The sequence below is a fragment of the Coloeus monedula genome (assembly GCF_965178545.1).
Source record: "Coloeus monedula genome assembly, chromosome: 13".
Taxonomy (NCBI): Eukaryota; Metazoa; Chordata; class Aves; order Passeriformes; family Corvidae; genus Coloeus; species Coloeus monedula.
In genome coordinates, this window is record NC_138793.1 from 7,648,969 (window position 1) to 7,669,846 (window position 20,878).

Below are 20,878 nucleotides of genomic sequence, written 5' to 3' on the forward strand. Positions count from 1 at the left end.
ATTAGGTATGAGCAGCTGATAGACTTACAGGCCAAGAGCATAAAAATTTGGTTAAAAGTTAAAATATGGCAAGTTCTTTTTTTCCTAATGTAGAGAATCCTTGGATAGCTACAACTGTGACAGAAAACATTAATTTATTCCCAATGAATGCCAAATATTACTATTTTAATGCCCCTTCACTTCAGAATGTCAAGAATGCCCTTATCCATATTCTTGGTGTTCCGCCAGTAGATCTGGCAAAAGACTCTGATGTGCCTCTTTTAATTCAAGGCCCTCTGCTGTGAAGATCTCCCACACAAAGTATTTATAAACCACAATGTACCTCCTCCTTCTCCTCACAGAAAATATTCCCAGACATTCATGCTCTGCCTTTTAGATATTCCCAATTTCCTTCTCTGCAAAACACACCATTGAGCTGGGTGTGTTTGGATTCAGGTTGCAGAAATGCTCCTCACAGAAAAGGAGTCACCCTGCGAGCGGTTTCAGTATCGTTCAGAGCTGTGTGCTCCCAGGTCACTGCCCCAGTGAAAGGGCTGGTCCTGCCTCTGTCCTTGCATCCTGCTTTGCCCCTCACCAAGTGCTCGGCAGCCAGCTCTGCCCTCATGCGCTGATGGGAGGCTCTGTGATGCCTTCTCTGATTTTTAATGTAAAACCTCTGAACATCCGAATTTATCTTATTTATTTGTTTTTAGAATATAATTTCTCGTGTGCCGATATCTTAACTCCTGGAGATCAGAACTGTTCACTCCTGGAGATCAGAATTGTTCAAACAGCAGACTTTCAGCCGCAGTTCTGAATTCAAGGAACTCATATCAAGGGTAAATATATTACCACCAATTGCACTTGCCTATCAAACATAAACTGCCAGCAAACCAAAGGAAAGTCCCTGAGCCGGGAAGCAAACGGAACCTACCACCCAGCAGTGAGGACACCAATAAAACACCAGGAGGACAAACCCGAGTGAAGCGGTGCCCTCAGCCAGGGCCGGAGCACGCTCGGGCCGGGCCCACCGCGCACCCGGGCGGGGCCGGGCGAGGCGCGGGCCGGCGGCGCCACCTCCTGTCACCGCGGGGACCCTGCCCGCACCTGGACCATCCACACAGTCCCCAAAAATTAGACAACCGAAGAGCAAACTGAGTTTGGATTCACCTTTAACGTTCTTTCTAAGAAGGGAGAGTGTGTGTGTTTCTATATCAAACACATGCAAGCCAGCCTTTTATTTTTGATGAATAGACTCTTAATATTTAGCTCAGCAAAGTTTTATCTTAAAATTAACAATACTAAGACTCAATATCTTGAATATCACATGCTCATTCAACAACCAGGGAGAAAAATTATACATGACTTCGGATTTGAATCAAAAGTATTCCTATATTTAGTGACAAATGATAATGAAATAAAAATTGATATATTTCAGCAGAACTCTGATGCCTTTGGACTGTTGTTTCCATTTAATTAAAAATATATAATATTTTAGTTCTCTTATGTACACTTAAAATATAATTCCTGAAACAGTTAAAAATACTTAAGTGGAGACTGAAAAGGGGATCCAATGCATTCAAACCCAATTTCTTAAAAAATGCTTCCTTTGAATTAGCCATTTAAAATTATGTAATGTAATCTGACAGAACTCAGCAAGCCACAAGGCAGACAGCAAAAACTTGGGATTGTCATACACAGTTCAGCGGAGTTTGAACAGTACAATGGAACCACATTCTAAACAAATGCATAAAATACACAGGTAAAAAAATGTACAAATCTAAAATCCAACTGATTTTTAAAAGTCATCAATTGTCTACACCATCTTCTTGAGCACTGCAGTATTTCCACTGTATTCCCAGAGTTACAAACCAACATATACAAAATTGGTAGATTTATGTACAAAATTGAGCACAAACAGTAGCAGTCAGGGACACTTGGAATAGTCTGAACACCATGAATTACACTGTTGTAAGGCACTTGGGTTTCCATTCTGTGATAAAAAAGAGAAACTGAACACATCAGAGAAACACCTACTTATATAACCAGACTCCTCCAAATATCAGACAGCAGATTAGGTCTTGGAATCTGCAAAGTCATTATTATTCTAAACTGTATTTATGAAAATAACAGGTCTTATACATGAATTATAGCAGAGATACAACCTTCCCAAGAAAACAGAGCCATCCCGAATATAAACCAGGCCCAGATCTAAAAATAGCATTTGATACAGCTACACAAAATTCTAGCAAGAAAGGCATTCATATCAAACACAGCCTGCAAGCTTGCAAAACAGAAGGAAACACTGCCAGCATTAGAAAGATGCTGTGTGAGTCATTGTTTGTCATGGAACTTTCACAGGCACTCTCTCTCTGGTTCAGAAATGCTCTTCCAAAACACAGGCTACCCTAATATGGCACTGAAACAGGAAAGAAAACAGCAGCACTAGCACCGACTACTGGGACTCATCTGAGCTTTGCTTGTTTACAACTGCAATAACACTGTTTACATTAAATGCCCTCAAAATGTAAGAGAAAAACTCCTTTCAACAGTAAACTGTTGCATTCGTCACAGATATCCTGCACTTGGCCTCACACCAGGAATCAGTCTCAGGACTTTACCCCTTTAAAGGGAAGGAGAGGGGAATGCCAAATCACTCACACATAAGGGAAAGTCCCTGTTATTTTCCACTCAAAACACTGCTTCTAGGCCTGTTTTTCAGCAACCAAAGGTTGAATAGCACGAGACATGCTTCAGAAACAGACTCTGGAGAATGAAACAGAGAAAGAAGAAAGAGTACCAATCTCTTTGCTTTTGTGACAGGACTTGAGACTTGAAGCTGAGTTGGGGGGATTCAGGTTAGTTCAGGAAAAGGTTCTTCACCCAGAGGGTGGTTGGGCACCGAACAGCCTCCCCAGGGAAGTGGGCCCAGCCCCAAGCCTGACAGAGCTCGAGAAGTGTTTGGACAATACTCTCAGACATGGGGCGGGATTGTTGAAGTGTTCTGTGCAGAGCCAGGAGTTGGATTTGATGATCCTTGTGGATCCCTTCCAACTCAGCACTTTCTGTGATCCTATGAAACAAAGATTACAATATATTTATACCCCACATAAGCACCTAAAAAGTGAAAACAACATATGCAACTAGGGATATACCTAAGGAAGACAAGTTCTTCAAGGAGCATGTTCACACATGCACACAGGCTCCAGGCAGTGCGAAGGAGCTGGTGATTTATTCTCTTACTATTTATTAAAATGATACCAACTGCAGTCAGGGATAACAGGCTTTAGGAACCTGCCTAAGTTTTTATGGGGTTGGAACTTGGAGATTACATAACATTTCATAGGTAAGAACCACTTCTTGGGAAACATGTGCTGGTCAGAAGGACTCTGCCCCCCCACTAGCAAATTTCCCACACAGTTATACAGAATAAAAAATAATTAAGATTTGTCTGTTTGAATGTAGAAACATATTAAAAGGCTTTTTGTTCTTGCTACAATTCTCTTTCAGGTTACTTGTGTTAAGGGAAGAGCAAGACTTTTCCTTCTGTTTCTGACTTCATAAAACATGTCAAAGGACCATGCAAAAAGACCGTCTTTCAAAAACCCCAGTTCCTCAGCATATTTCAGCTCTTTTGCATTTAAGCAAAGAGTGATTTCAGAGCCCACGGAACTGGAGAGAAAGCCATTCATGCTTTAGGGTAAGGCTCAGTATATTAGAAGTTGAACCCACATTTTTTTTTACAGTCCAATTTGATTTCACTCATGTGAACACTTGGCACCAGAGACTGGTTAAAAAGGAAGGAATAACAGACTTAAGTATGTACAGAGATACAGAAAACCAGCACTCTTAACTTTGCTCTGCTCTTGAAAGTGGTCCTATTGGTCAGCTTTCAAAATTTATCTTCCTTTTCTCACCCCTCACTTTTGGGGTAGATCCCAGAACAGATCTAAAGGGGTAGAGCTGACTGCAGCTGTATCTCTGCACAAACCAGCCATTTCTATAGACAGCATCACATTCTGTTAACACCACACCATTCACACTTAGAACAGGTAAGGCAAAGACAAAACAGGTGTCAGTGCAATTGTTAAAGATATTAAAACTATTCTGAAGGAGTACTGATGGTCAAGATAATTTCCAATTTAAACACCAGTGTAGGTTTCAGATCTTTTAAAGCATTCAAAACACCTTCTCCCGATGAGAGCTGTGAATTTATACTTTCTCTTCTAACTACTCTGCACAGCATTTGCAGCCGAAAAGAGCAAATGGATTTTCACGCCCTTCCCGGGGATTCTCACGGGCCCATGGCCGCCACCTGCTGGCAGCTGCTCCCACACACGGGTCTCCAACTGACAGGAATTCTGCCTTCCAGGAAAAGGGTTTTGTAAACAGTACTAACACACTAGTCAAAAGGGAGTACTGCTACTGCTTTAATAAGCAATTCAAGTTAAGCAGAAGATTTGGTTTTGTTTTTTTTCATAGAAAATATTACTACAAATCTTTAGTAGCAGTAGTTTTTAATTTACCAAAACCTGGCATCTATTAGCAACAGAATATACACAAAAATATCTTTGTTTATACAAATAAAATTGGGGTTTTAATATTCATAAAGTAACATAAAAGAGCAACATTTTTCTTCACATTGATAATCATTAGTCAGAGCAGTTGTGATATAAAAGCTGTGTATAGCATTCAGTCAAGCACCATGGCAGACAGTGCATTAAGATCTCTCATGAATGGATGATTAGCTAGTATTTGATCAATCTTCTGTCTTTGATCATAGTCAGGAAAAATTTTAATCAGGGCTTCTCTTAGCTGGACTGTTTCTGAGGCAGATCTCTGTGGTGGAATTGCTGGACGAGGCTCTGTGTTTTCTTCCCATGGAAGCCATGGGGATGAATCGTGCACTTTGCCTCCAGGCTGTTGACTGCTACTGGTCTCAGAAGAGTATTGTCCACTGCTCTGTAAAGCCTTTTGTGTTGACCAAGAATCTCTGTGGAACAAAATAAAACTTTTTATTAAATTAAGCTAAAGGAGATGCTAGCTGTAGCTCTCTTTGTACAAGAGAGAGAGAAGAAAAATGTGGATAACTTAAACTTCCCTGGTGCTCAGCTGGTTACTGACTCGAATCAAATGATGAGCATTCTTTCAAAGTGAAACAAAACCAGAGGTGTAACAGTTCTCAATCTGAATCTGGAATAACTAAAAACATTAATATCACTCAGGAATAGCCTCAATATGCTGTGAGTACTTTACTTGGCAGATTACAGCCACAGTCAAAGCCTATTTTATGAAGGTATAGATAAAAAAATACATTGAACACATGTACACTGACATGGAACATGCAAAAATACTGACAGACCAAAGGGGCTTCCAAGATTGCTTCACAAGACCAGTCCTCATCTACTTTTGCTCTTGAGTGAGCTCTGCTCATATTGAGACCAGGACCTTGTTTCCTTTGTATGATATCCTTAATAGGGCAATGAAGTTGTTTCAGCAGTCTCAGGATTTGAATACTCTTCCATAAATATTGAGATTTCATTTCAGACTTTAAAAAAATTGTTGCTACTCTATACAGTGCTAGCACTACAAAATTTAAAGCTCAGTCTACTTCAGATGCCAGCAGATACCAGAGAAATGTGAAGTGGAACTCATGTTACAGTCTAGTTTCCTACCACCAAGGGAAACAGTATCTAAATTACAGAGCTCTATTTTAAAAGCATTTGAGTTATGACACCTCCCATTACTCAGCGTGGAAAGGTTTTGTAATTGCTGAAGATCCTTCTTGTTTCTGATCTTGCTCCTGGTGCCAGTTATGCTTTCTGCATTATTTAACTCATGCAGAAAAGTCACAGTGAAGAAACAAAATTAACTCTTTGCACTGGCAGCTTTTCTCTGTCTTACCACACCACCCCTCACTGCCAAAAAAACCCCCAAACCCAAACCAAACACCAAAGCCTAATTCCAGTTCCAAGTTTACAGATAAGAAACCAAACCCTTCTGTGGTCTTCTCGAAAGACTCTCTCCACTTCTACAATCACACTCACCTACCTCTCAGAACACACTGTTTTCATTATATTTATCTCAGACACAGCCAGGTAAAACACAGTGTTCCAAACAACATCTCAAAGGTTTTGTACTAGAGCTTGAATACTTAGCATTTCCTTCTGGAGTTCTAGCACTGCACTTGCTTTTTTAATGTCAACACACTTATTTTCAAAGCAGCTTGTAATCTATGGTATATAAATGTTCCACTTTCCTCAAATGTTTCCAATAGATGAGATTCTTGCTTAGTCTTTGTATTAATCCTTAAGTATAGCTTGCCTTTTCTATTGCAAATTTTTAAGTTACCTCACTTGTTTTTGAAAGCCCTCTGAATACTCCTCAGAATTATTAGCCTTTCTAATTCCTAAACTGGTGAAAGAACAGCAGATCGTGCAAAAGAGCAAACTAATTCTCAAATCCTGGCAACTCATGCAAAGCAAATTCATACTTTGAATATGTGCACATTTAAAAAGTACATTAATCTTAAATGAACAATATATGTTTATTAATATTTACAACTATTACTCAAATACGAATGGATTTCATTACAATGCCTCAAAAATTGTTCTGACAACAGTAAGGTACCCTCAGCCATGAGGTGAAGTGTCTCCCCTTCAACAAAAAAAGCTGAGTGCAGTGTTTGTAGCACCTATTGTCCCACTATGATAAGTGACCAGCCAAGGTGTCTTAGATAACATCAGTGTAATTAACAACACATACCCACATCTCTGGCACCTCTGGGTGCTGTTAGCACACCCGTGCATGAAAGCCACCACAGTCAAATCTCAGAAGAAGCTTTTGTCTTACTTATCTTAATTCTCAGAGATCTTGATTAGAGGCAAATGTTACCAGCAGTTTCTGAATGAAGTAACAGGAGAAACACAGTTTTTTTGTTAAACTGCTTCATGCTACAGCATTCCTACTTTACTGTGCTTTACAGGTGTATGAGTGGACCAGGAGAACAACAGTTTATTTCAAATGTGAAATAACTGTGTCAAACAAAAGGGAAAACAGTGTTTATACCTAGAACAGCCTTCACTTCGAAGGAAGTCATCTAATCTGGGTCCATTTCTTCCCAAAGGATCATCAGGAACCATAAATATGTCACCAGCAAAAGTGTACTGGAGCAACCTGCAAGAGAGTTCTTTTAAATAACAAGGTATTACACCCTTGCTGTCCTTCACCTTTGTAGCACAGGATGAATTTCCTTAGAGCAGACACCACATCAGGAGTCCCTGAAGATTAATTAGTAAACCCAACTGAGATACAACCAGCATTTCTTGTCAAAATAATTCAATAGGAGCTGTGAACTCTTCCCATTACACTGCAGAACAGGGAGCTTTGCTCTTTTTTTTTTTTTTTTTGACAGCAACTCTTTTACGACAGAAATTTTGCAACCAGACCACAGTGGAATTTTCTGGGTGATTAGAGATTTTTTTTGGTTGTTCTAACTCCCCCTCCTTGCAAGGATCTTCAGTCATGTAGCTCAAATGCCTGTTAGCAGAAAGCTACACAACTAGCAAATACAGCATTAGATGTTTACAGTTAAGACACAAAGCTTTTTTTCTGGAATTGTTTTGGGACAGGAAGAAATCTGCATTGAAAAAAATCCAGTTCAACTGAAATTTGTCTGCCAGGAATAGATTTGGTACAGAAGTAAAACTAATAGCAGATGTTAACACAAGCTCTTAATAAAACCACAGGCTAGAGATTACATGCCAAGTATTCTTGCTAAAATTCTGGAGAACAGAACCTCACTTGGGTAGAATTCATTCAAGAAATAATGTAAATGCCTACATGATTAGCCAGCATCAACTCCATGGTCTCCCAACTATATTGTGAGAACCCAGGGTAAGTTTTTAGTTACTTATTTCTTTAGACCTATACTGATCTTAGCCACTGTAACAGATGTATCCTCAGAAGACATTAGGGAGATTGAGGGATTAGTGGGAAATTTCACTAACAGAAGATCACACCTTAACAGTAAAATAACCTGATTTACCTGAAAGAGAAAAAAAATCCCAACAAACTAACACAGAAACAAAAAGTAAAAAGAAACAAATTCCACAAGATGAAGCAGAGATATTGGATAACTAAGTGAACTCATCTAAACCCAAAGAACAACAATTGCAGGGAAATGGCTACATGGATATGCTGCAAGTGTTCATTTTGTTTAGCTGTGCCAATCTGTCCCACTTGAGTAAGGAGTGATTGATTCTGAACAATTAAAAGTGACACTCTACATCCTCATCAGCTACCGTGTCTCCTTGAAAAAAAATAGGCTTTCAAACAAGAGAGGCTGTGAAAGTGGACTGCTCTAACAAGATCCAACACCGACCTTCAGAAGTGACACAGGTGTGCTGTTACACCCAGCTCCTGCTTATGTGAGCAATTACAGACATACATGACAGAATATATGAATAGTAGGGATATTAAACTACTCAACACATGGCTGTAAGGACATAAATCACCACGTTGAATCACAGAGTACTTTATTTGGATCTATCAGAATTGCATGACAGATTAAATAAAAACAGTGAAATCCCACATGTAGGTAGAGTACCTACAACTGCAGGGACAGACATCCTTTTATGATTTCACAGAAATTCAATAATTACCTCTTTTGAATAATTTCTCTCCAGGCAAATGATTCTGTCACAAACTCTCTGAAGTTATCATTAGTCACAATAACACCTCCAGTTTTAACAGCAAGGTGTAATAAAAACCTGTAAAATTAATTTCAAAGATCACTAAGATAGTTTGTTTTGCTGGAAACAATCCACAGATCTAGAAAACTAAACATTTAATCATTCAAAAGTAATCTATTTCCATAAAAACAAGCACCTTGATTACTAGGAAATTACTCTATTTTTATCCACCTTAAACTTACAACAATGTTTTCGGTAGCATGCATTTATTTCGTGCAGCAGAGTCTTCATGGGAGGTTTTCTTCCCCATTAAAAAAAACAACCAAACAAACCCACACAAGCAAATCCCCCCAAACCCATGATCTAAATATTTGCAGAGGTAAATGGCTTGGTTTATGGAACAGTACAGTATTTATTACACAATCCAAAACAAACTCATTTCCATACACTTTTTTGCTTAGCATTAATGTCTGTGTTCTGCATGTTAGTTGTTTGCTCTGTCAACAATTCTTAAAAACCTTTTTGTTAAATAAATTATGACAAAACGTAACTACTGATTTATTAAGAAAAAAACATGCTTGCTTTCTTTTATAACCTCTCTAAAAACATGTTTTTTGCCATTTGAAACTATTTTAGCCACGAGATAATGGATGGTGTCCTTTTAAAGGAAAGTGCACACTTTTAACAAAAGTGCAAACATGTTATTGTAACACTTATTTCCACAGTAATCTCAGCTGTGAATACTGCACTGCCAGAGCATTTCTTATGAAAGACTGGGTGTATATAAAACATCAGCGAAGTATTCTGTGTCTTGCTCACTGAAAGACGATCCCCATATTTTGAAGTTGATCTTTGGTGCTCATATTAACTTGGAAGTTCACTGGCTTACACATTGTTACAAATACACTGCTCCAAACACACAGCAATGTCTGTGTGCCAACATGGCATCAAGAAGAAAATGGAGCTAAATAGTATCTGATCAGTAGCTGATCTATGGCCCAAGCACAAAAGGCAATTCAGGGATAGAGTGATGACCAGGAAAGCATAAAAACATTACTGGAAGATTAATTTCTTCAGACTGCTTTTTTTTTTTTTTAATTACCACGAAAATTTTTAATTCTCCATTACTTTCTTGAGTACATAGGAGTGTTTCCTACAACAGTGAAATAATGTAACAGATGCAAAGCCCAGTCTTAAGTTGGATGCATAGCTCTGTCTAGAGAGGTTGCAGAACTAGCAATTAAACCACTCATGAAATATTAAGCTTTTACAACCATTAGTCAGATGTTTAAAAAGACTTTAAAACTATGGATATTCTGTACCTGTCATCATGAGCAGCAATTCTTGCTCCTAAGACCATCCTTGCAGGGGTTAAAGACAATATTCCAACATCCTCGAGTTGTGTTAAGAAATTCTGCTCTGTTAAAACATGACTTGACAATTAGTCTGAGATATAATTAGCAAAGAAGATGGGCTATTTTTGTACCAATTAAGCTATAAAAATGATATTGATACCTGAAGAATTGCTCATACTGTAAAAATGGGGAAGAAGAGGTCAAAATGAGAAATTAAAGAGCAAACAAAAACTAACCTAAAAAGGCCTCCACTGATGGCACACCTGTTAGCCTAAATAGCATTTCAGGGTCTCACACTGTGTATGGAAACCCAATTACTCATGCTGAGCAGCCAGACTGCTCCTGCTTAACATCTGATGAAGCGTTCCTTCTCCATTTATTCTTCACAGAAGTATCCAAAGAAATAGTTACAGTCTGGTTTAATTAAGACAACGTTAAGAAACATCCCTCACCTGTAATGGAAGGGTCACGTCTTGTTCTCCACTGTGGAACGAATACAGTAATATTTCTGTGGCCACGTTTCCAAAAGTAGTCAACAGCTATTGCAATTCCTCGACAGGAGAAGAATTTCCTTAGACCGTGACTGAGGGTGAAAGAAAAAGAAGGGAGATTAAATTCACTAGGGTTTGCTACCATGAAAACAAAGAAAATGGAACAAAACCTTGCAAAGTGAAGCTGCAAGTCCCACATAGAGCCTCAGGAAAAGAAAAGACAGACAGGTGCTCAAGATGAGGAATCTTATAAATGGAAAAGACCTTCAGCGAAAGAAGAGAACAGATACATTCCTTTGCAACTTTACAGCTCAGTCTCCTTTCAGTTTCTTGGGCACAACAATAGCAGAAAAATCAGAAGCGGGTTTAGCTTTAAAAAAGAGGCCAACAGTGATGACTTCTGAAGTCTATTGAGTACAGATTAAGACTATAATAATCCAATATTGTGGTAGTTTCAAATACAGTCCTACTACAAAACAGAACACCCTTGGTTCAACTGATTACCAAGGATTACATCTGAGCAGTTCTCTGATAATCTATCAAGGCCTCCTCTCCCTTAATTTCAACAGTCTGAGCTATTGTTCTGACGCAAAATAATGAAATTTCTTGGAAGAAAGATTTTCAAAACTTTGTATTTTAGCATTAATCTTTCTTCTCCATTTAAAAATATATGATGCTCACTATCTGTTTTTACAACTCCCTTAAGTGACTTTCCAGAAAAATCAGCAACTACCTAAAATGAGGGACACAAAGATTTGAGTTGATGGCCTTGTGAGGCCCTTCCCAGTTGGAATTATCCCAATGAACCTATCTGCCTATTAAATAAAAGGCACAATTAACTGTCTAAGCAGACTCCACCATTTTCATAGAGGCTACACTTAGACAAAACAAAGATATGATTTCCTAGAAATGACACATTGATTGAGCACTGACAGCATGAGCAGCCAAAGCATTTCCTGCAAAATAGTGTATAATCTATGTTTTGAATTAGATGTCAAATCACTAAAAGTACTTAAAACAATAAATGAGCAAGTGGTATTTCTTTCTTAAACCAATCTCCCAGTTAAAATGCAAGTGCATATTATAACCCTAATAGTAAGCCCTGTCAGTTTTGAACAGAATCTTATCTTTAAGCCCTAGTTTAACCTACCAAGAAATCTTCCCAACAGAAAGGTCTTTAATAGATTTCTATGGAAATATATTTTACAGTGAAACTCAGCCTTTAGTAGCATTCATTTATCCTTTTGCAGTTTTGTAAATTCTTTTAAAAATATGTTTATCAAAATTTAAATCTATTAAGGTTCTCTGAATCTGGAGAGAAATTCTTTATGTAGAAAGGGAGAAAAATGAGTAAGCCACAACTGAAATATAAAAGGCAAAAAAATCTCACTTAACAGAATTTCCAGAGGAAAAAAAAGTACTATGCCACACTTGCCCTTAATAAAATTAAGAATTCTTGGTGTCAAGAACACTCAAATAAAGGAAGAGAACAGTCAAATAAAGGAATGCAATTTTCAAAGAGTTACTCTTTGTAAACCTTCTGGAACATAAACTTAAAATGCAGTCATCATCCCACTAATTTAAGTTAGGTATCCTATTCATTAAATTAGAAAACTTTTAAATATTTTCAATGAATTAATGGTTTTCAACTGGACTCCAAGAAATGCAGAGGTCTTGACATTCATGTCAAAATTTATGCCTTCTCTGATTTTCCATTGCCCTGTTTTAGAGCACTAAGCTGGCTGAACTACATAGTGCACTGTTTTTTAAGCTTTTTGAAGCTTTGAAAAGCAGCTCTTGATTTGTCCTGAACGATCACAAGATCCTGCTCTGCTACAAATTAAAAAAGCGCGCAAATAGAAGCAACTTAACTTTATCAAACATGTAGAGTTAATGTAAACTATAATACGAATAAAATGCCACTGCTAAACTAAAAGAAATATGAAATGCTTTAACTGAACTAGATAAACACCTGAAGGGACATCAAATCACCACAGCAATATGGTCTTTTCAAGATATCCATCTCAAAGACTGCATCTGTTCTCCAAATGCCATTGCAAATGCTGGCTTTGCCTGTCCCAGTTCTTTAAAATCCTGTGAAGGCCCTACAAAGGTATTTCCTAAATTAAACAAAAGATGACCATAAGCAGCACAAAGCAGCAAAATAGCAGGTTGCCTTCTGGGACATGTAACATTTTCCCTTTGGTTTGTAACTAAAGTAAATACTGTTGCAATTTAGTGGTCTGGCTCCTTAAAGAAACACTGTCAAAGGTATTGCCAAAGGCAGGGTTTGACATGAATTTGTGAAAATATGGCTTCACAGAGTTCAGAGGCAACATTCACTCTTGTGAACCTGTGAAGAATAAGTCCATTATTTACTGCACAGGTTAAAGCATACAAAGATCAAATTACAATCAATTTGGAATGATTTACACAGAAGCCAGGAATGCAGAAGGAGGTGAGGGTGCAAAGCATATGGATGCAAAGATAAGGGTGCAAAAGTGTTTAGCAGCACTTAATCATCGAGTACTTTAACAAAGCAATTCCATAGGGCTCACTATAGTTACGACAATGACTATAATATAACAATGACTATAAAATGCAGATTTGAGGCAGTTACATTCATACCATGATCAATTCAGACACATACAGGTACCCAGTGTAAACACCTAATTCTCTGTGCCTAAAGGTACCCATCAACAAATTCCACTCAGCATCATTGAAATGCTCACACCAAGTCCCTTTGCATTTCCTAGCAGGCAAGGGTCACACCTCAGGAAGTGTGGAGAGGTGTGTGGGAACTTTGTCATCAGGAACAGTCCTTTGAGTATCACAAAGGTGAGGATTCGTGAGCTCTGAGCAGTGTCCCACTCGAGGGAGGTGCTGGCACAGCTGCTGAGCCCCAGAAGAGCTCAAAGGGCCTCATTCAGGACAGGTATTTATAAGGCCGCAGGATGACTGGCCAGCAGTAAGTTTCCCCCCGGCCATAACCCAGCTTGGTAACTCCTGGTCGTTCTTCCCCAAAGAGCAGGAACAATGGTGCCCATCCACTTGGGCTATGATTCAGGTAAATTCTTTACCAAGGCTTCGAAGGATTATTGCTTATCCTTCGTTTCCCACCTTGTTTGAGCAGCTGATGTTTCCGACTGGATGCACCAACACAAGTACATATCATTCACACACTATTCTACCAAGATAATTCCATTCAATTATTCTTTCATTCTGAATTCCTTCCACATTTTAATACAATTTAAATTACCCAGCAACTGGATATTGCAGTCTGCCCGCAAAGGCCTGTTTTCAGCATACAAAACCAGTTAATTTTTAAAAATACTTGTTAGAAGCTAGGGTAAACTCCGGGCTTTTTCTCATTCCACAAGCACCCTGAGACAATGTGGTAACAACAGATCAATGTGCTGCACATGTCAAAAGAAAAGATTCTACAGCTTTTGCAGTTTTCCAGACTTAAGACATGAGGCAAGCAAAGATTCAGAAACCCATACAGCATTAGTCTAAGCATGTGGGTGAGGCATTAAGACCCACACTCCCATCAAAAAACCAAACCCCACAAAACTCAGGGGTCAAAAGAACCCTGAGCCAGCATAGGCATGGAAGCAGTTCTCAAAGTATTGAGAAGTAAAACTGAGTACAATTCAAAGCAATTTTGCAAACAAATCTTCACTTTATAAAATGCAAGAAAATAATGAGGCTTTATTTAGCCAGAGGGAAGCTCCAAAACACCTTCATGATCAAACCAACAGGCCCCCAAGCATTGATCATTTAGTAGAACATTTGAATTTCTGGATGATTCTGCTATTTTGAGGCAGCTCTGTCCTTTACATTTCATAACCAGTTTTCATTTGGTTGAGTAGAAGGCACCAGGTATTATATAAACTTTCTTGGGAGTGTATGCCAATAGCACCCAGCTACTATGCCCTATTCCAATGTGGGGTGTGTGCAGCCCAGCTGGTGTGCAGGGCAATCCACTAGGGTGCATGAAGGAAATATTAGAACCTCAGTAATGCACATGTATAGTTGGTAAATATACATACATACGCAAAAAATAACAGGATCCAAGCACTAATATGCAATGCTGTTAGAGGCGAAATATGTCACTATTAAATGAGAACCTCCACTTTAAAACTACAAGATGTTAAGAACACAAAAAAACCCCAAGCCCCAGAAACTGACAATAAGTTAACCTCTTTATTAGGCACTGGCAAAGCAAATTAAATTTCATGCATAACACCAACTGCAACAGAGCAAAGCTTGCCCTGAGATTACTTCTGACTTAAGTGTTACATTGAGCTGAACACGGGTGATTCAAAACTGCCTCTGAAATGGCATAACTGTGTGTATATGCACACCAAAAACCTAGCCAGCAAAACCTTTACACATGCCACTGCAACCTCTTAGCCCCTATTTCACCTGAAAGTTCATTGAACTCTTAATAGACAACCGAAAAGAACAATACTTACGAAATTGCAACATTGCTTCCATCAATAATTATATGTTTTAAATATGGTTTTCCAGGTTCATTTATCAACTCCAGTCTGTATGGCTTCTTCAGAGAGTCCAAAAATCTTTGAACTCCAGTAACTGAATGATCTGGATGTGGTCCCACTGTACCTCTGTCTGGATTCGAAGGATGTTTTTGTGAAGACAGTAACTGGTCTGGGACAGGATTGTCACAACGTGAGGTTTGGGAAAGGCGCTGGTGGAGAGGCCTCGCTTGAGCAGAGCTGCAGGGTCCCAGCTGCTGCTCAGAACCAGGGTGGCTGTTTTGTACAGTTGAGGGCCCTGCAGATTGTTGCTGAAACGCAGTTTTACTCTTACTTGAGATACACTGCACATCTGAGCTCCCTCTGGCTACAAAGTCAACATCTTTTAGAGCTCCAGCTTGCACAGTGCTGGAAGTTACCCCACCATCAGTTTCCATACTGCTTGGCCTTGAGCTGTGATTCTTACCAGGACCATAAACATCTCTCTGTTTATAGCATAGAACTGAATTTTTGCTGGGAGGGGAAGCAGATTTGTATACCAATCTATGCATTTTATCTTCTGCACCAACTTGCGTGTCTGGAGCACCTCTTACTTTGTGATACTCATTTTTTGTCTCCTTTGAAGTAGGACCAGATTTAAGTGGACTTTTATTCCTAGAAATCCCTCTGTCTTCTAGCTTTTGTGAATTATTTACATTATTTCCTAAAGGAAGATTGATAGTTCTAGGCTTTTGAGATGACTGTTCATGTTCTTTTTTAAACTTTAAATTTTCCTTTTCAATTTCTTCTAGCAATATTAGTGGTTCTACAGATTGTCCCAGGATACCAATAACTTTTTCTACAATATTTTGGGAATATCCCATTGTTCTGAAAAAGTTCACAAGAATCTTATATTCCATTTCCTCAGTGAGAGCATCACCTTCTTTAAGACAGTAAGTAGAACCATCTGATTCATTGCAGCTATCCAAAACCAGATCAATAACTGCATCAGTATCTGAAGGATTCTTGTGTAAAGCAGATTTCACTTGCTGATCATTTTCCAAAGAGAAATGCTTTTTAGGGAGCCTTTCCTCCTCATCAGAAGACCTTCTTTTACATGAGTGCCTCTCTTTAAAGGCCACTGCCTCTAACAGAGGGTCCTTTACAGGAACAAACCTTGTTTCAGGAGTATCAGAGAACACAGTGTCCATTTGCTTTGTAAGCTCAGTGACAGGTGTGCCAGCATTGCTTCTTGCTTCCTCCCCATCTGCCCTTCCATCTCTGTTTGCAGCAACAACTTTGGAGGTGCTATTCTGTCCAAGCACTTGAGGGCTTTCAGAACCTGTGAGATCTATGATACCACTCTCCCCTTCAGAAGCATCAGCTTGGGTGAGAGCTAAGAGCTCTCTTTTTAGTGCACTAGGCAAAATCAGTAAATCCATTGTATACTTATCTGCATGTGCTTCCACAAATTGTCTGAACTGCTTTTTAATCTCTGATTCATTGTCATTTAATAAGCTTTCATTATTTTCAAAAAGCTTCACAAACTGCTGCACATGACTTTGAGCCATAACAACAGCTTCTGCACCCCCCTTAATACTGAGCAATCCCATTTCCAGCACTGTTACATCAGCACAGGTATCCTGAATAAGACTGTTGAGAAACAGGCTCTGTGCACCAACAAAGATACAGTGCATGTCCTTTGGGTAGTACTCCTTTTCTTCTAGTTCAGGTTCACACAGTCCCTTGATGTACTCCTAAGTGGAGAAAGAGAGCAAAGTAAATAGTTGTGAAAACCTAAAGTATTCAGTTAGTTTTTATTAGGTCAGTAGTGGACTGGTTAGAAAATAAAGCAAACTTAGCATAACGAATGTGAGACAGTAAACATTGCCAGTAAACAAGACAATAGAAATAAAACACCAATATCTAAAATTATTTTTAAATAGATCTCACAGAAGCCTCTCTTTTACCTCCTCTTGTTTATACCTGATAGCAACAGGTTACTTAATTTGTAGATCAAACTGTTTAAAAGATCAGACCATCAAAAGAGATTTATTTTCCCATCCCCATTCTTTGGTCAAAGAGAACTCTTCAGGAACAAATGCTTTTCACCAGAGTTCTACCACGTCCATAAGCCTGAACTTCTAAAACAATTTCTGAAGTATATTTCCTAAGCTTTATCACACCAGCAGCTATCCTATATTTTTGTTACTGACTGAGAAAACTCCAAGCTCCAGATACTTCTAGTGTTCCTGAAATTCAGGTTTTTCAAAGATTAAAAAAATAAAAATTAAAAATCCACTTGCTATTTCTGCTACCTGTAAGTTACTACAGGTAAATTCACTACAGTACCTTGTTTTAAATGCGTCAAGAACGCAAAACTCTGTCAATAGAGTATACTGTTTATTCTTTCAGATAGCATTATTTTTCCCAAACTGCCTCTTTCAGGTCCCTAAAATTCTTTAATATAGTGAAACCATCTTCTAAGCTGCAGTCATTGTATTTGCAGAATCCAAGGATTACAACATTTTATTATCTATATTTACTCTCAAACATTAAACTTCTTTTAAATGGAACTGAGAACCAACACAAGGTAATGAATAATGTAACACCACTTCCTACCACCTCTTGAGTTACATCATCACGAATATCAAGGCAGGCTGCCTCAGGAGCATATCAGTACAAACTGCTTCCGCAGCAAAACCCACAGGGTTACTCTCCACGCCTTAGTCATCATATGACTGCTTTTGCAGAGCAACAAGATAACAACGTAACTGGTGAAAAGGATGCTCTAAATCTGGAAACTTTTTTTTTAAACTAAGCAGCACAGGAGAACGTACACATTACATCTAACTGATGAATTAAAACACAAATTATTATCACCAAACCTTTCAAAGGGAGATAAAGATGATTGTTCAATTGTTCACACTTTCTATTCAATAATTCCTCTAAACAGTGTCTGAAAAGTGCTCTATCTATAAGAGAAATCAAGTTTCTCATACCCTTTAAAGTATTAGAAAACACTTTTTATCTTGTTATGAAAAATAGCGATTAGAAAACTGAAATCTTGTGCTATTTATTTCTTGTGCTTTAATTTCCTGGAAAAAAGTGAAGATGCACTGCAGATGCCTAGAGAAGAATAGCTACCTGTAACAGTTTCTGGATTCTCTAAGCCCAGGCAAATTGGTTCGGAGTAAATTTCAGAGTCAAGTAATTCAACCCCCTATATACTCATAGTATTTTCCTTACAACTCATTGTAAGGAAGTGCATTACACGTTAAGGAACAGGTGTATTACACAGTTAAGGAATCAAGTTTTGAAAGCGTGCTGTCAAGTCTGAAATCAGTCACAAAACACATACTCAAGATCCCCACTACCATCCAAGTGTAGTTAAACAAACAGACCGACCAACGCCCACATACCGAGATTCTGGGTTTGAAAAGGACCTTCAGCCTCGCTACAGCTCACACCAAAATTCTCATCACATGATTCAAACAGCTGTACTTGCCAAGTTCACTATGACTAATATAAATTTCAGCACTACTGCTGAGGAACTCCCCCCCAAAGGTTAGTTGTGCAAGACATTTAACACGTGTGAAGATACTTCACAGCAAGTGTTGTCCCCTCTGAGACACAACCCGCATAGATGGTTTTCTTAACGCGTTAGAGCTGGGTTAAAAAGAGAATCGTGCTCCAGACTGGTGACGTTCAGATCCGACAATTTTTACATGAAGGAAATACTAGCTGCGTTAAGTTTTAGTGAGAGCTTTGTTAACGAGCTACTAAATGCCACCGAATAAACGAAATCTGTAAGGCAAAACATGGCAACGCCCAAACATCTCCGAGGAATTTCTTGACTTTAGGAGGAAGAACGAAAGCGAAACATTTTAATCTCGCTTGAAAACAAAACTCGGCCCATCCTCACCGGTGTTACCCCTCACCTGTGGGCTGGACTATTTCATAACGCGGTGCCCGTGAACTTTGCACTTCTCAGCTGAGCTGTTTCGCTTTATTCCCTACGCTTATGTCAACACGGCCGGAGACTCCCTGGCACCGGGCACACACCCACCCACCTGCCAAGGCAGCGCCGCTTGTTTCCTCCTGGGGCACTCGGCTTTTCCCCACCCTTTCTTCCTCCAGCCCGCGGCCCCGGCCGTACCCGGCCCCGCACCCGGCCCCGTACCTTGGCGCTGCCCACGGCCTTCGCGCAGCCCGCCAGCTGCACCCAGATCCTGGCACTGGCGTTGGGCGGCGGCAGCGCCGGCCGCCAGTCAGCCTGCGCCCCCAGCACGGCCAGCCGCACCTCGAACAAACCCTCGATGCGGCCCCGGCTGCGCTCCAGGAGGCGGCTCTTCTCGGCGGGGACGGTGAACTCATCCACCCTGGGCCCCGGCGCGGAGCCGTGCGGTGTCCGGCGGGCCGCCATCAGCGCGGGGCGCGCAATCCCATCGCACCGGGAGCGACGACAGCGGGAACCGCGGCACCGGGAACCGCCGCACCGACCACCCGCGTCATCAGCCCGCGACGGCGCCAGGCAGCGCCCGCCCGCAGCCGCGCTGCCGCGGTTAGCACCGGGAGCCTCGCCCCGCCCCCGGCCCAGGCCGCGCCCCCGCCCCGGCCTCGCCCCGCCCCTCGCGCCCCGCAGTGTGGGCGGCGCCGTCCCGCCCCCTCAGGGCCCCAGGGCGGGCGGGGACACCGCGGGTCAGCTGTGCCACCCGTGCCCAGGCAGGGCCGTCCCGGAGCACATGGCACAGCATTGCGCCCAGACAGTTCTGTAATATCTCCAGGGAGGGAGACTGCACAACGCCTCTGGGCAATCTGTTCCAGTGCGCAGTCACTGCCCAGGACAGAAATTCTTCCTCGTATTCAGGTGGAACTTCCTGTGCATCAGTTTCACCACCGGGCAGAGTCTGGTCCATCCTCTTGGCATCCCCTCTTGAGGTATTTATACACATTAATGAGGTCCCCTCTCAGTCGTCTCTTCTCGAGGCTGAACAGGCCCAGCTCCGTCAGCCTTTCCTCGTAAGAGAGATGCTCCAGTCCCTTGATCACCTTTGTCACGCTCCGCAGCACCGGCTCCATGAGCTGCCTCCTCCAGGAGCTCCCCGTCTCCGCTGCTGAGGGGCCCGGAACTACACAGACCGCTCCAAACTCGGCCTCCCGGCCCCGCCTTCCGGCCCCCTGTCCCCGCCTCCCGGTCGTTCTGTCCCCGCCTGCCCGTCGTTCCCCGCCCCTCGGCTGCCCGCATCCCTGTCTGTGTGTCCCGGCAGGATCCGGGCACTCCTCGCAGCCCTTATCGCCCTTATCGCCCGGCACAGCCTCACTGAGCGCCCGCTCCCCGCCCCGGGGCCACAGCCAGAGGGTCCCGCCGCCCGCCTGGCGGGGAAACCTTGGTTTACGACACTCTTGGCACAGCCGGCTCTGGTATTGTCTTCTTGGATTTCATTTAAAAAGAAACGCAAGCTTTATCCCTTCTGATGGCAGGGGACAGAAGTGCAATCCGCAAATTTTTAGCTCTGATAGCTCGGAAAATATAGAGGGCAGATTTTTACTTAAAGCACCGCTCCCCCATCCCCAAACTGTTAAAGAGGCGTGAAGGGTATCTCTGGGACTGCTGTTGGCTTTTGAGTGCCTGGAGCTGACAATACGGACCAGCTGTTGTACAAAGGAGTTAAATGCCTCCTTTCATACCGTCCCAGACACAGGTTAGAATCTTCCAAGTTCCCCTTGGAAGTATTTGATTCCAGTTTGTTTTGTCCATCTCTTTAGCATCGCTGTGAAGTTAAGATTTTAGCAGCTGTTAATTAAATACAGCCTCCAAAGGGAGGATAAATATTTTATTGTTGTGCATCTAAATGTACATATTTTATTTTAGTCTA

At 40.9% G+C, this 20,878-nt stretch overlaps 1 protein-coding gene across 2 annotated transcripts; it reads right to left on the minus strand.

Moving 5' to 3' along the window:
- Positions 1 to 1,327: 1,327 nt before the first annotated feature.
- On the minus strand, positions 1,328 to 19,490 carry N4BP1 (NEDD4 binding protein 1). 2 transcript variants are annotated; one of them, XM_082290189.1, is made up of 7 exons: positions 19,183 to 19,490; positions 14,997 to 16,756; positions 10,480 to 10,610; positions 9,995 to 10,091; positions 8,643 to 8,750; positions 7,048 to 7,155; positions 1,328 to 4,972 (listed from the first exon to the last, which is right to left on the minus strand). In XM_082290189.1, exons 1-7 carry the CDS (start codon positions 19,423 to 19,425, stop codon positions 4,672 to 4,674), a joined length of 2,748 nt encoding a protein of 915 aa, XP_082146315.1. In that variant the 5' UTR covers positions 19,426 to 19,490; the 3' UTR covers positions 1,328 to 4,671. The 2 variants fall into 2 exon arrangements, with proteins under 2 accessions (XP_082146315.1, XP_082146316.1); XM_082290190.1 differs by lacking the exon at positions 1,328 to 4,972 and adding an exon at positions 5,020 to 5,181.
- Between the last annotated feature and the right edge of the window lie 1,388 nt (positions 19,491 to 20,878).